This window comes from Mus caroli, unplaced genomic scaffold, assembly GCF_978045245.1.
Source record: "Mus caroli unplaced genomic scaffold, Mus_caroli_1 scaffold_12, whole genome shotgun sequence".
Taxonomy (NCBI): domain Eukaryota; kingdom Metazoa; phylum Chordata; class Mammalia; order Rodentia; family Muridae; genus Mus; species Mus caroli.
This window is the reverse complement of record NW_028227267.1, coordinates 72,055,581-72,070,934: the sequence shown is the minus strand read 5'-3', so window position 1 is coordinate 72,070,934 and position 15,354 is coordinate 72,055,581. Positions and strand designations below refer to the sequence as shown.

The 15,354-nt window shown below is 40.3% G+C and overlaps 1 protein-coding gene across 1 annotated transcript in view; it reads left to right on the top strand.

Annotated features, from left to right (window-relative positions):
* The window catches only part of Gtf2f2 (general transcription factor IIF subunit 2), a 111,720-nt gene that overhangs the window by 75,083 nt on the left and 21,283 nt on the right, over positions 1-15,354 (top strand). Inside the window, exon 6 of the mRNA XM_021181786.3 lies at positions 13,652-13,751. Coding sequence (XP_021037445.1) covers positions 13,652-13,751 — 100 coding nt within the window. The remainder of the gene's footprint in view (positions 1-13,651; positions 13,752-15,354) is intronic.

Sequence of the window (15,354 nt, the reverse complement as noted above, 5' to 3'; positions counted from 1 at the left end):
CAACTCCTATAAAAGAAAAGCATTTCGTTGAGGACTTGCTTACAGTTACAGTATCAGCATGGTGGGCAGCATGGCTGGCATTAGAGCAGTAGCTAAGAGGACAGTCTGATCCACGGTACGGAGGAGGGAAAGAGAGGTTGCTGGGCCTGGGGTGTACTTTTGAAACCTCAGAGCCACATACATCCTCCACGAAGGCCGCCCTCCTAATCCTTCTCAAATACTACTACTACTCTCTGATGGCTAAGCATTCAAATATATGAGCTTATGACGGCTCTTCTCACTCAGAGCGCCACACTTAACATGATAGTACTGTTTTATTCTTAACGCGTAAAACTACCTGTGTTGGTTATATCTGATGAATTGCTTGTGTGCTCACCAAGGAAAGGATGCTACGCCTGACTGCGTAAGAAATACTTGTTACATGACTAAATGTTACTTAAAATCTGTTTGTTTGGTTTTTTTTTTAATTGAGTCTTTATTTCATTTACATTTCCAATGCTATCCCAAAAGTCCCCCACACGCTCCCCCACCCACCCACTCCCACTTCTTGGCCCTGGCATTCCCCTGTACTGAGGCATATAAAGTTTGCAGGACCAATGGGCCTCTCTTTCCACTGATGGCCTACTAGGCCATCTTCTGATTCATATGCAGCTAGAAACATGAGCTCCGGGGGGGGGGGGGGTGTTACTGGTTAGTTCATAATGTTGTTCCACTTATAGGCTTGCAGATCCCTTTAGCTCCTTGGGTGCTTTCTCTAGCTCCTCCATTGGGGGCCCTTTGATCCATCCAATAGCTGACTGTGAGCATCCACTTCTGTGGTTTTTTTTTAGTAGGCTGTCTGTTTTGTATTATGTGCAGGCCAGAGGAGTTCTGTTCCCCAGAGTGGAGTAACTTGCGTTTGTGAGCTACTTGAGGTGGGTTCTGAGAAGTGAAGTCTGGTCCTCTAGAACAACAGTGCATTTTCTTAACCACTGGGCCATCTTCCTAGCCCCTTAATTGATTTTTCTTAAGATTTTTTTTTTCTATTAGATCTGTGTTGGGGGCGGGTGGGGGTGCTACATGTGTGCAAGCACTTGTGGAGAGTCAGCCCCTCAGAGCTGGAGTTGGCAAGTGGGTGTGAGTTGCCTATTGTGGAACTGGGACCTTCTAGAAGTGCAGCAAGCTGTGACCCTGAGCTGTCTCTCCAGCCCTGTTTGTAATTTAGAATCTTTAGCCTTTTTACAGGCTCTGTGTATCCAAGCCTGGCCTTAAGTTTGAGATCCCCCTGCCTTGGTTACTTCATTGCTCGGATTATAGATGTATACCGGTCGGTGTACTACTATGTTCAGCTTAGTCTCTTTGATTTGATAATTCTATTAATAGGGCTTTCTTCTTTATTAAATCCTAACAGTTTTACCTTGCTGAGCCATCTCTCCATCCCCTCCCCTTAAAGTTAAATTTTCAATCTAAATAAATTATTTTTATAATAACATTTAGTGTTCATGTTACATACTATATACATGTGCTATTATGGTATAGTTGTAACCTTAATTGTTCCCCTGAAAGGCTCATATGTTTGAGGTTTGATTCCCCAAGTGGTATATTTTAGGTAGTAGACATTTAAGAAATGCAGCCTAGTAAAAGGTAGAGGAGGTCTTTGCCAAGGAAGATGTAACCTCAAAGGAGGTGGTGCAGCACCAGCCGTCCTTCCTCCCCTTTTCCACGTTGCAGCCATGCAGTGAGTGGTCCTGCCCTTCACTCAATTCCTCAGATGATGTCCAAGCTGATCATGTACTAAAACCTCTAGGATTGTGACTTAGATCTTTTTTCTTGTAAGTGAATGTGTGGTCTGTTTCTTATAGTAATGGAAAACTAGCACAGATTGACCAAAAACTACAGATGTCTATACTTGTTGAAATTAAAGTTAATACTAACTATACAGAGCAGAAATCCTCTCTGAGAGTCAGTGTTTTATATTACAAATACTATGGAGAAGAGTTCCCTTGTTAGTGTCTTTATTATTTACTATAAAACCAATGGCTTCTTAGCCAAGCTTCACAAGTTTGTATAATAACCCTTTAGGTAAACTTTGAGCATCTATTATGTAGCAACATCCAGGAATGAATGAATGAAGAAGATACTCATTGTCTGTGTTCTTCATGAACTACAGCTAAACTGTTAGCCTTTAAGACTTGCTTTTATTGTCTAGAATGATGCGGGTGTGTAGAGAAAACTTACTAGACAGCCCTCAGGAGGCTAGCGTGAGCAAGAAGTCTGTTGTTTTCTCCTACGGTCTGCTACACACATTAGTTTTGGAGGAGGTAGGTGTGGTATGGACAAATGCTATTGTTGACAGAATTTTCAGTTCTTATATAATAATGTTGAGTGCCATATGGCATTTTCCTGTAGCACATTAATTACTTGTGGCTCTTCTGTTTCTGTTATTAGTGCACGTTAGTTTAGCTGCTTTTTAAATATAAAACTTTAACTGTTTGGTTTTTTTTCATAATGTTATCCTATGGGATGACATTCATGGACTCTAGGCCATGTGCACTGTAAATGTGAATACATGGCAGTGGGGCGCCATTACTCAGACATAAAATAACCACCGGGAATCACGTTAGAGACGCAATGGACTTTTTATTACTATTTTGTCTTGAAATTTATCTTTTGGTTTTTCTCTATTACTATTTTTTCCTTCCTGAATTTTTATACAAATAAGTTGTTTATATTAGTTGATTTATGTTGTTATTTATTTTAATTTTGGAAGATTGAAGGTATTTGTCCATTAAGATGTACAATTAAATAAGCTCAAAGAGCTGGCAGGAAAAACACAAATGAGGATAATTCTAATTCTTTTGTGGGTATTTGAGAAAAGTTCTCATATTGTAGACCTAGTTGGCCTGAAACTTACTACGTATGTAGCCCATGCTGGCCTCATCCATGGCAGTTCTGCTAGCTGTTAGCTGTTAACATCTCCAAAAAGTTACCTGTAGAATTCTTAAATTATTTAATGAAAATAACTTTAATGGGGCTTTCTGAACAGTGGTACATATTATGCCTGTGCCCACATCTTGTATATGGACTTCACTAAGAATCAAGCTTAGCACACATCTTTCTTTTCTTTTTTTTCAAAGATTTATTTGTTTTATGTATATGAGTACACCATTGCTGTCTTCAGACACACCAGAAGAGGGCACCAGATCCCATTACAGATGGTTGTGAACCACCATGCAGTTGCTGGGAATTGACTTCAGGACCTCTGGAAGAGCAGTCAGTGCTCTTAACTGCTGAGGCATCTCTCCAGCCCCAGCGCAATCTTTCATATGAGCACCTGAGTTTGAATTGCTTTCAAGTGAGGTGATTTTTTCCTGAGTATTACAGTTCACAGATTCTTTTCCTTGTCTTCTGTTTTTCTCTCAGAGCTCCCATTTTGTCGTGTTGCTGGTTCCTGTTGCAGCCCTCTCCTTTTTCTGATTGGCTGCTTTTAATTCCTGTGAGCTAGGACTCCAGAGTGGATTCAGGACTGTAGAGGTTCTGAGTTGAGTGCTCAGAGCTGCCGTACTTGGCCTTGGAACATCTGTTTCGGTTTCTGAGATGGTTCTGGTGAAGGCGTGGTATCTAATAAGTCACAAAATGAAAGTAGGTTATCTCTGCTTAAGACCCTCCGTTAGAGTAACTTGGTCTTTGTGAGAAGAATATGTTTGTGCCGTCTTTCTGAAACTCCCCTATGTAATAAGGTATTGCTAATTAAATTTCCTGACATCTTTCCAAGTGCTTGGCTGGGAAGCTGAACCGTGCAAGAAAACGAACTCTTAATATTAAGCTGCTGATTTCCAGAGTTGATTTCTCTGTTGATAATTAAAATTTCTATCAAGGCCAAAGTAGGCAGCTTCAAAGTCTGTGTTTGTTTCGTCTTGGATGCCTGTGCTCAACCCCTGTGCCTCCTTTATGGTATAGGCAGACACTCCATTGTTGCAGACACTGCCTTCCCCATCTGAGGGCACTTTATAATCAGTCCAGTGAATATTTCTTTACCTGCTCCCCCCCCCAACACCCCCCCCGGCCCCCAGCTGCATTGTGAGCCTCCTTCTTTTGTGGGCACTGTCAGTATCTACAAAGCATAGGAAAGATAAGATTTCTTTGAAAGGCTTGGATAGTACAGGTTTTTTCAAGCTTTTGTGTAAGTATGTAAATCAGCTCAGGTCTTCAGAAAAATGTAGATTCCAGAACCAGCAGTGGAGGTTTACCTCAGGCCAGAGTTGGGTCACAGACAATGGGTCACAGACAATATGAAGAGTTTGATATAGGTGGTCCTTAGAGTGTGTTTTAAGAACTACTGGCATATGATATCTAAAATATAAAGAACTCTTAGCAAGGAGATATGCTTTTAAATAATATGCAGACACAAATATAACATTATTCTATGTGCCCTAATTTTTATTTCATCTGTAATCTAAACTATAGTCACATGCAACAGATTTTTCTTTCAACAAGGGACCATATATGCAATGGTCATCCCGTAAAATGATCACATTTGTTAAATGCTGTAGCTCTCTTAGCTGGTGAAGTACACTGATGTTCACACAAAATGAGTTGACAATATGCATCTCAGAAGTATCTATCCCATCACTAAGCACTGCAGGCAGGCGTGTATCAAGTATGTATGGGGTTAAGGTTGATAGAGGGCCCAGGCTGTTCTTGAACTCATTAGTCTCATGCCTAAGCCCTCTAAATGTTTGGAGTGCAGGTGCGCACCATTTTGCCAAGCTGGGAAGTTTTTAACCACTTCACCAACAGTACATCTGTGCCTTAAGAATGGCATTGGCCTATTACATACTTCTTCCCCAAAGACAACAGTTAGTAGAAGATTTGAGCAAAGGCAGAACATTGCAGGACTTTAAAAGGGCAGTGTCAGAGAATGTGTCTTGAAAGGTGTGCCTCCAGAAGTTGGATTTATAGTTTCTTCACAGGAAGGGTTCTGGGCAACTAGCAGAGTCTTGGATATGGATCTTTTTGAACCAAACAAATTCTATTCCAAGTGGTTGGGTTTCCCAGCCCAGTGTATATGTGAACCCATATACAATGCATCACTCAAATGCATCGGCCATCCCTTCAGTGCTCCTTGCTCCCGCAGCATTCCCCTTCCTCACTGCACAGACCAGGCTCGGTGCTTTCCTCCTCGGGGTGCTGGCTGGAGCAGCCCTTCACTTCGGAAGTTGAAGCCACTTGTCTAAAGTTTCGTTTCTACACATAGTAGGGCTTGCTTCACTCTCATTCTAGTTTTCTATCAGAAACAGTAGCTTAGTATGTGTTAATATAAATTAATATATATTGTCTAGAATAGTACAGTTTCCAGTATTACGCATTTTATTTTATCAGTTGTCATTACTTATGTGGTTTTTCATGTCAATTTAAAAACAATTTTTACCAAATTGATAAAACTCCAGTAAAAACCTTTGTATTTTCAAACCACAAACACGTGACAAAACCATTACATGCAGCGAGCTTCCTCTCCAGTGCTAATGCACTGTAAACAGATTGTAGATCAGTGGTCAGTGTCTGTTAACTGACAGCTTGTCCGTTAATACTGAACGTATTGAGTGGAGTCTAATTGAATAACATGATGGATTGTTGACATTTATGCTCACTTTGAAGTAGCTGAGGGACACTGGGTCCCTAGTGACTACTGCTGCAGTAGAGAGATGAGTAAGGTGCTTGAGGATCAAGGGAAGGCTTCTCTGGGAGTTGTGGCCCAAGATGTCATTGCCATGAGAGAAGAGGACAGGGGACTAACAAATGGCTTCTCAAGACACATCCTTAGAAGCTCTAGAAGGTTTAGTCTGCCTGACAACGCTTAGGTACTATGAGGCCCTGGGTCTCAAAATTAGTGCCACATGTCTGTTCACTGCACCCACACCTCTCTTCCCTTAGTCTGCTCTGCAGGCTTTTTCTTGTTTGTTCTAGCTCAGTTTCTCCACTGCTTCCTGATAGCCATGACCTTCATTTTCAAGTGAGCCCTTTGCTACAGATCCTCCAGTTTAACCCTGGCTCCCAATAGCTTAGTTTGGCATTCAGGACTTCTTTGGTCTCAATCCCATCCTTTTGTCTGTTCCTCCATTCTTCCTTCCTTCCTCCTAATTGTGTTCTTTTTTTTTCTCATTCTCTTTTACTGTCTCTTAAAACTTGTGAAATTTCCTTAACTGGCCACCTTCTCCTGTGTCTCTGTTCTCCCTGTCCCTCTTACATAGTAAATGCCTACTGAGGACATCATCCTTCTAAAACAAGCCTTTCCTTAGCGCTCCAGTCTTCCACCTTCTCCATGGTTTTGTTCACTTCCATTGAAGCTCTCCTCCATGGTCTTGTTGGCTTTCTAGACTCACCTCTGAGTTTGTTGAGAGCTAGGAAGGTGTGTGGAGTTACTAGAAATAGGGGCTGTGCTGGCTTGAAAGAAAATGGATGACCCATGAGTTCATAGGCAGTGGCTCTCCTAATAAGGAGAGGTGGTCGAGCTGGAATGGGTGTGCAGGAAGTGTGTCACTGTTTATTCCTGCTGCCTGCAGCTCAAGATGGAGAACTCTCAGCCCTCTCCAGCATCATTCCTGCCCATGCTCTGCCTTGCTTTCCGCCCTAACAATAATGGACTAAACTTTAGAAACTTAAGCCAGCCCCAGTTAAATGTTTTTCTTTGTAAGAGTTGCCTTGGTCATGATGTCTCTTTATAGCAATAGAACAATAAGACAGGTTTTTCTCAGAAGGAGAATGTGACTGATAAAGAGAAAGCACAAATCATATCTTAAGAGAAGTCTCAAGAGACACTTTATAGATTCCCTAGTGGTTCGAGTACTTGAGTATGGTAGAAAGGCAACTCCCAATTGTATGTATTGGGTAACATGGATCATTGATGAGAGCCCTGTGCTGGAAAGTCAAGAGGTGGGAAGTTGAGAGGAGAAGGAGAAATAGGGTTTAGACGATCCAATAAAAGAAATAGAAAAGGATAAGAAATCAAAGAACTAAATAAACATTTATAAGCGTATAAGAGTAGTGTCAAAGCCAAGAATAACACTGCCTTATATTTGTGAAGTACAAAAGTTTTGTTTACTGCTATTCTTCATAGTCCTGGTGGTGGTTTGGAGAAAATCTAACTAAATCAAGTACTTGCCATGTGTCTGTCTGGCGTGAAGTGCTGTAATTGTTCTTAGCAATATGCAATTAAGGCAATACTTCACTGTGAACTAGGATTTTGTATTTGTGGTGTTACATCATCAAAAGAGTATAATGTAACATTGAGTGAAATAGAAGCTTGTTGCTTGTAAGGGGTCTGTGAAGGATGGCAATATAAAATCATAAAAAGACAAAGGGGCTTGGATTTTCTTCCTTTACAGCTTTTATTTGTGATGAATTTGCATGGCAGTTTGTTGAACAGTAGGTAATTAATGTAAATGCTTCAGGCCAAGTCCAGATCCAGCATTTGTCTTTTGAAACTGTTTCTTGGGTGCTTATCTCCAGCTTTTCTTTTCATTCTTTAAAGTTTACTTGTAATTTAAAGAAAAAGTACAAAGTCCCCTTTTAGCCTTCTGTGTATCATGCCCTTGATGAAGAGAGCCAGAGACCATATGGCTAAAGCTCAGCCACAGAACAGGGGCTGTGGGGAGCCCCTTTGCCTATTTGCAGTACTTTTTGGCAGTCTTAGAGATTTCCCCATGTAATATCAGTATCCATGCCTCAACAGCTGGTCCTAAGTGGAGCTTTCTCCCTTGAAAGCTTGCCTACCTTCTCTAATTTTTTTTATCCCTGACTTGATTATGCTTTAGTTGGCATAAAAATCTCAAAAATGTTTAAATGGCATGCTAAAATTTACATTTTCTTTAAAGAAATTCATTTTGAAATCAGCCCCCATTATTGACCATATACTGCCAGATATTCCCCATCTATTCCAGCCTTTATATTTTCATGGAGTCACTAATGAGTTAGACACTTGCTATATTTGCTTAGTCACCATAGCAACAGTGTCTTGGTTAGTGTACACCTGGATAGCTTCCTGCAGTTTGACATGATGCACAGCCAATAATTCTGATTCCCACTCACAGGCAACTGGAATTTTGTAGGTGGTGCTTTTTAATTTACTGAAGAGATGTGTTTGATCCCACTGCTATATTGTGTTGGTACCCATCACATAGTCACAGGGTTGTAGAAGTTTTAATTTAGAAAAATGGTTCAGACTTGTGGTGGTATGTATATATCAAAGCAGCTACCTAAGATCAGCACTTTCCTCTCTGTAAACGCTTTATTTGACCTCTAACTTCAATATTTTTAGGAATCAGAGATTTGAGACTGCTTAATAACACAGGTACTTAACCTTAAAATTTTCAAATAATTCAGACTTCAGTGTCTTTGTTGTAGTTTGTTGTTGTTGAGACAAAGTCTCACTCTATAGCCTAGACAGCCCTCTCACTCACTATGTAATCCAGGCAAGCTTAGAACTCGTAGTCCTCTGAGGCCTATACTACGACACACAAAAAGCCTTTGGGCTTTTTTTGTTTTGTTTTGTTTTGTTTTGTTTTGTTTTATGTGTGTGAGTATTTGGCCTGCATGTGTGTGTGTGTGTGTGTGTGTGTGTGTGTGTGTGTGTGTGTGTGTGTGCGTGTGTGTGTGTGTGCGTGCGTGGTGCCCGTGGAGGTTAAAAGAGAGCATCAGATCCTCTGGGGATAGAGTTAATTGATGTTTATGAGCCACCGTGTTAGTGCTCAGAATCGAACCCAGGTCCTGCAAGAGCATCAAATGCTCTTAACGGTAAGCCATCCTTCACCCCCAGCCTTCAGAGTTTATTATTTATATACAGATGAAAACTGAAGGTACTTCTCATCGCAGCGATGCTTTGTGTCTTCCTTTGTCACATTTCTAGATCAACCTCCTTGAATCTGTTTACCTCCTTTTTTTTTTTTTTTTTTTTTTTACACATTTCCTATACTATTTTTGGATCTCACTATTCAACCCTAGTGGGACCCAATTGCTGGGATTAAAGTCTTCGTGGCATCGTTCCCATATGCACTTTAAATTTTACTTAGTTAACACTTAAACTTACACTTTCATGAAGCTTCCATTTTGTGTGTTTGTTTATGGGGCAGAGGCCATACAGAGGACTGTTCTCTACTCTGTGTTTACATAGACCTGGATTAGTTATAGACGGGCCGAAGACTATCAAAAAGAAATTGCTGGGCTAGAGATCCTCCCGTTAAATCTGTAACACTGAATAAACTGGTCATGGCAGTGCACGCCTCTGAAAGCAGGAGGATGAAGGTGACCTCAGCTCTGCAATATGCTCAAGGCCAGGCTAGGCCAAATGAGACCTAGCATTTAGTTCTTTTAAATAGTCTCTTTTCTGTTACATTCCTTATGTAGCAAGATGATTCGAGTTACAGCTCTCGTTTTACCTGCTGTGAGAAAAAGTACAATGAATATGGGTAGCTCTTAACACAGGTTCTAGCATGGAGTAAGAACTCTTTAAATGTCTGCCCTATTGGTTTCCCTCATCCTTGAATTGGCATTCTTAGGTAATATAGCCCTTGAGAGTTTTTATGGCAAGAAACATAGGAACTCATTAATCTTAGAAAGACTCCTAATTTACCTAATTATATATAGCCAAAGCTGTATGGAGATGGTAGTTGTTGGTTAGTGTCCAGAGAAATAGGTTGGTCCTGACATTAGGTGCTCATTTTCTATTCTAAGAATTCACAAGTTTTAATTTTTCTGTTCTTTGAACTTTCAACTAGAGTGGTTTCTCAGGGTTAGAATTTGGAAGATTTTATAGTTTCTAGTAAAATACAGCGACTCTTCCAGAATGGTTTTACAGTAACCTGGTTTGTTAGTGCTTCTTGCGTGGATACTCAAGCCAGAAGTCCGAGCTCAGTTATCTTGCTGCTATTGCTCTTACTCTTTATGCCCCAACTCACTTATGTCCCAGATTCTGTTAAATGTGTCTTCAAAATGACTATATTCAGTGTTCTTCGGGTTCACCGTAATGTAGCAGTTCTCAACCTATGGATTATGACCCCCAAGCTGATTGGAAAACAAGATATTTACATCAGGATTCATAACAGTAACAAAATGATGAAGTAGCAGTGAAAATGTTATGGTTGGGGGTTGGGGAGCTGTATTAAAGGTTGCAGCATTAGGAGAGTTGAGAAACCATTGTCATAATGGAAACAATATACTTTCCTCTGAATTCATGCAGTAGCCTCCCCAGTGCCGGCCTCACACTCACCCATTAACAGGGGCCCTGGAATTTAGACTTCCTTTAGGAAACTAAAGTAATTGTGGGTGGGCCATGCATAGGAGCCCACAGTTTTGTTCTGTGTGCCTACTCCCGACTTTTATCTCATCACCTCTGTAAATTGGAACACTACTACAGGCAAGACAGGCATGTTCAGTATTCTTTCTTCTGGCTTTGGCCAAAACTGTAACTAAATTTATTTTCCCATTCTAAAATACATGTAGATGAGGTTTTGAACACAGAGAGCTAGTCCACAATGACCAAGAGCCGAAGAGATAACGCTTGTGTGGTATGAACTACAGTCAGGGAAGCAGAAGGAGTTGTTGTTGTTGTTCGGGGTTTTGTTTTGAATTAGGTCTATCTGTATATGGTATGTGCACATTAGTACAGGTGCCATGGAGACCTGAGGGTGTCAGATTCCGTAGAGCTGGTGTTACAGGTGACTATTAGCTGCCCATGGCTAGTAACCAAAGCCGGGTTCTCTCCAAGCACAGTGTGCACTCTTGATGCTATGCTTAGTATGTGCTAAGCCAGCTCTCTAGCTCCCAGAGCGCCGCTTTGTTTTCTTTGGTTTTTGTTTTTAATGTACATTAGTGTTTTGCCTGCATGTGTGTCTGTGTAAGAGTATCAGGTCCCCTAGAACTGGAATCACAGACAGTTTTGAGCCTAAATGTGCGTGCTGGGATTTGAACCTGGGTCTTCTGGAAGAGCAGAGTAAGTAGTTAGTGCTCTTAACTGTTGAACCATCTCTCCAGCATCCAGAGAACTGTTTTTTTTTTTTTTTTTTTTAAGATTTATTTATTTATTATATGTAAGTACACTGTAGCTGTCTTCAGACACTCCAGAAGAGGGCGCCAGATCTCGTTACGGATGGTTGTGAGCCACCATGTGGTTGCTGGGATTTGAACTCTGGACCTTCGGAAGAGCAGTCGGGTGCTCTTACCCTCTGAGCCATCTCGCCAGCCCCCAGAGAACTGTTTTTAAAGCACACATTTATTTATTGTTTTGCTTTAAGTTTCTGGTTTTCTGGGCTCAGCATTTAATGGCACATATTACCCTCCAAAAGACCAGAAATCATTTCCCAGCATCCACTTGGGGCAGCCCATAATTGCCTAACATCACCTCCAGAGGATTTGATACCCTCTTCTAGCCTGCATGTACCCATGCAGACACATATAAATTTAAAATTAAATAAGATATTTGACTATATAAAATCATAATTTGATAAACAAGTATGGTTCGTGACTCCCATAGCATTTATAAACTTGTGTTCAAGCACTTTCTTTGTGACTAGAGGGCAGAAAACTTGTTTCCCCTCCTGACCTTCTAATGTGCATTAGAACTCTACCAGTGTACATGTGAATTACTTGTCCTGTTTCAGGAATCCATGCCAAGATCTGTTATGTAGCTTATTAAACAAAGGAGGTTCTTATGCCAAGTATGGTGGCACACCTTGAATCCCAGCTTTTGGGAGGCAGAAACATGTGGGTCTTATGAGTTCGAGGCCAGGCAAGTCTACATAATGAGACCTTTTCCCAAGAAACAGACAAGCAAAGGACTATTGTATTCCTGATTACAGTTTCTTGGAAATAACATTGTACTTTTTAATGTTCTGAAAAAGATAAGACTATGTCTTAGACATAGTCAGGACACTTCTCCTCGTTCAGCCTAACACGTTTGTATATCGTTGGCGGCTTGCTTTGTGAACTGAGTATTTGCAAATTACATTCTATTGAAAAACCCAGATAATCCTTGTTTTGATGTTGAAAATGTGTTGAAGCCAGCGTGTTTAATTTAGAGCATTGTTAATAATAAAATAGAGTTGCAAATTGTTCTGGCACATCATGAGATAATGTTAAATGAATTAGTTAGTGTTAAATAAAAAAGCCTGTTAAACTATTTTAAACTATTCATGGTTAATGAAAATATTTTAAGATTAAGTTCTTTTGAAATGCATTGTGTTTTCAGTCCATAGATTAACCTTTTGAATTTTGAGTCATAGAGTGTCCTCTTTTAATTAAAACAAAACTCTGGGAATTGATGTTCTTAATGTATAATAGAAAGGTTGAATTTTTTGTATGAGTGCTTTATTTAAAAGAAAACAACAATCTGTTCCTTTATTTAAAATTTTTGATGCCTTGAGAATCAATGTGGCATAACTCTCTGATGATGAAATTCTAATCTCTTCCCGTCTTTCATGTAGTTCTATGTTTTAAAAAATCCAGAGAAGTGGTTCCGCAGCTTTGAGCACATACTGCTCGGTTCCCAGCACCCATACTGTGTTGCTCAGAACCACTCAGGATCCAGCCTCATGCAGTCCAGTGCCTTCTCTTGACCTCCTCGGGCACCCACATACTTGCAAAATACACGCATGGAGACAACATATATACACATAAATCAAAATGAACCTTTTTAAAAGAACTACAATGCATAAGCTGTTTCTAACGTGGTTTTTGGTTTCTTGGCTATATGCACCGCATCCATTAATTCCTCAGAGGCCTCGCTGTGTTACATTCTTGAGTGCATCTCTCAGTGAGATTCATAAGTGATAAGCCCAGGTATTTTTCCAAAAATACTTTTATTATTTCATGCTTAAACTTCAATTATAAGTTAGCCAGATATGGCAGGCAATTTTCTTAAGTATGTTACATTTTGTATTCTGATGCCCTGCTGATGAAAAGTCTAAAGGTACAGTGATACCTTTGTGTCTTTAAAAATAGTCACTTTTGAGAGCTGTACTTTTCCCCTCTCAAAGCAGATTTTTGAATTTACTTTGCTTATAAACCAAATGCATTAATTTTTAAGGAACAATTTTAGTATACAAATTAGGACACAGTAAATCACTGCTTAAAGTTATAGGTACTTGTGGAGTAGTGTCTTCATGTTATATGTGGGATCCGGTGTTTGTTTTGTTTTCTAGAGACAGTATTTTCAGTTACATTTAATTCAAACAGAGTTCTGCAGCGTCGTAGACCAGTGCTGGCCAGTAGAGGTTTCTATGGTGACAAGAGTGTTTTCAGCACCAATGTCTGATAAAGTAGCCACTAGTCACTTTACACTGAATGTTGATGGGACTTTTTATACATCTGTATTTCTTTCCAGGTTAGTGGAAGCTTTGGATTGGTGAATTGTAGACAATAGTAATTTCAGACAGCTTGTTTGTCTTGCAGAAATTGGTTTAACCAAGCAGCATAGTTTCACAACTATGTTGAGGACTATAGCAACTTAACTTGTACATTTAGTTTATGGAGATAGTTTTTACCTTATAGTCGTTGTTGTTTTAGTCTTCCTAAGTGTTTGGCTAAAGCTGCTGTGGTATTCTGAGCTTACTTGCTTATATATGATTTGTAATATGTAACCACATATTACAGTGGATTAACAATGCCTTCTGTTTTTCAGATTGCAAATAGAAGAATCTTCCAAACCTGTAAGGCTCTCACAACAGCTGGACAAAGTTGTAACAACCAACTACAAGCCTGTTGCTAACCATCAGTACAATGTGAGTCTTCTGCTTGTTTTTCATCAGCATCCTGTTCCTCTCAGTGCCACTTGCAGCTTGCTGTGTGACCCATGCTAAGCATAGCTGTGTGGGAGAAGGGAGCCACTTTCCTAATTGCTCTTGATCAGGTTTTACAAAGTGATAATGGTATTTTCTCAATGTTTCTAATCACAGAATATTCATAAATATAAATTTGCTACGTTTTTGTTTTCTGTATCTCTATGGTTTGTTTACCATACCAGTTTTAATATGCCAACAAATCTTTAAAGATCATATATAAATATGTACAACTATGTGTCAGTTTCTTAAAATTATTTGGAAATGTTAAGGTTCTGGAACAGTGGTGGTTGTCCTCACGAGTTATCAAGATCATGCTGCTTCACTTGAGGTGTCACAGCATCTTTATGGTCCTCCACTACTATGCCAAGTGAGGACTGCCAGTGTTCTTAAACCTTTGTTAAGTAAATGTATAGACAGTGTATGCTAGGGATGTAAATTGTCTTATGTATGTAAGCACATTATATTCTGGTTACTTTTGTGAGTTCTTCGTTAAAATGGCTTGTCTTCTTCGTTCCTGCCTTTTGAACTGTAACTACTACTATTACCCACGAGAGTGAAATTGATCGGTCCAAGTATTGAGACCAGCAGTCTGCCTTAGGACGTGTACTGACTAGTTTGATGTCCGCTTGCTAGAAGGGAGAGTCAGTTGAGAAGCAGGAGCTTCATGTGGGAAAATGCCCCCAACTAGACTAGCCTGTGGGCAAGTGTGTGGTGTGTCTTCTTGAGGTATGGTGTGGGAGGGCCCAGCACTGGCAGTGCTGGTCCTGTGCTGGACGTCCTGAGTGCTCTAAGAAGGCAGGCTGCGCAAGTCATGGGGAACAAGCCAGTAAGCACCACCTCAGTGGTCTCCTCAGGAGGCTCTGCCCCGAGTTCTTGGATGATGCACTGCAGTTTGTAAAATGAAATAAACCCTTTCCTCCCCAAGTTGCTTAGGGTCCTGGTGTTCTGTGTTTTATCACAGCAATAGAAACTCCCAACTGAGAGAGGAGCCAAATGTTTAACTACTGTGTATGTTGCCGTGGAATACCAACAGTGCTTAAAAAGCCTGGCGAAATGTGATGTGTTCCTAAAGATAAAAGGAAGTCTGAATAACAGTTGATAAATAGGTGTTGCCTAATTTCATTTGGTCTAAGTTTGGAGAAAAATAATAAAACCTCTATATAAAACGGGTCTTACGTCCAGGCAGTGGTGGTGCACGCCTTTAATCCCAGCACTTGGTAGGCAGAGGCAGGAGGATTTCTGAGTTTGAGGACAGCCTGGTCTACAGAGTGAGTTCCAGGACAGCCAAGGCTACACAGAGAAACCCTGTCTTGAAAAGAAAAAAAAAAAAAAAAAGATGGGCCTTACACACACAGATTTAAGTGCCCACAGAGTGGTGTCTGGGTTCCTTGTACTTATTTTGTATGAGATAGCAGCTGTCTAAAGGGTAAACCACATGTCTTCAGTGAGCAGAAGACTCCAATCCATTCATATGTTACAGTTTACCACACTATCTGGTTTAAAGGAGGCAGGAGGCTATTAACTGTGTAACCCCTTGGTTATG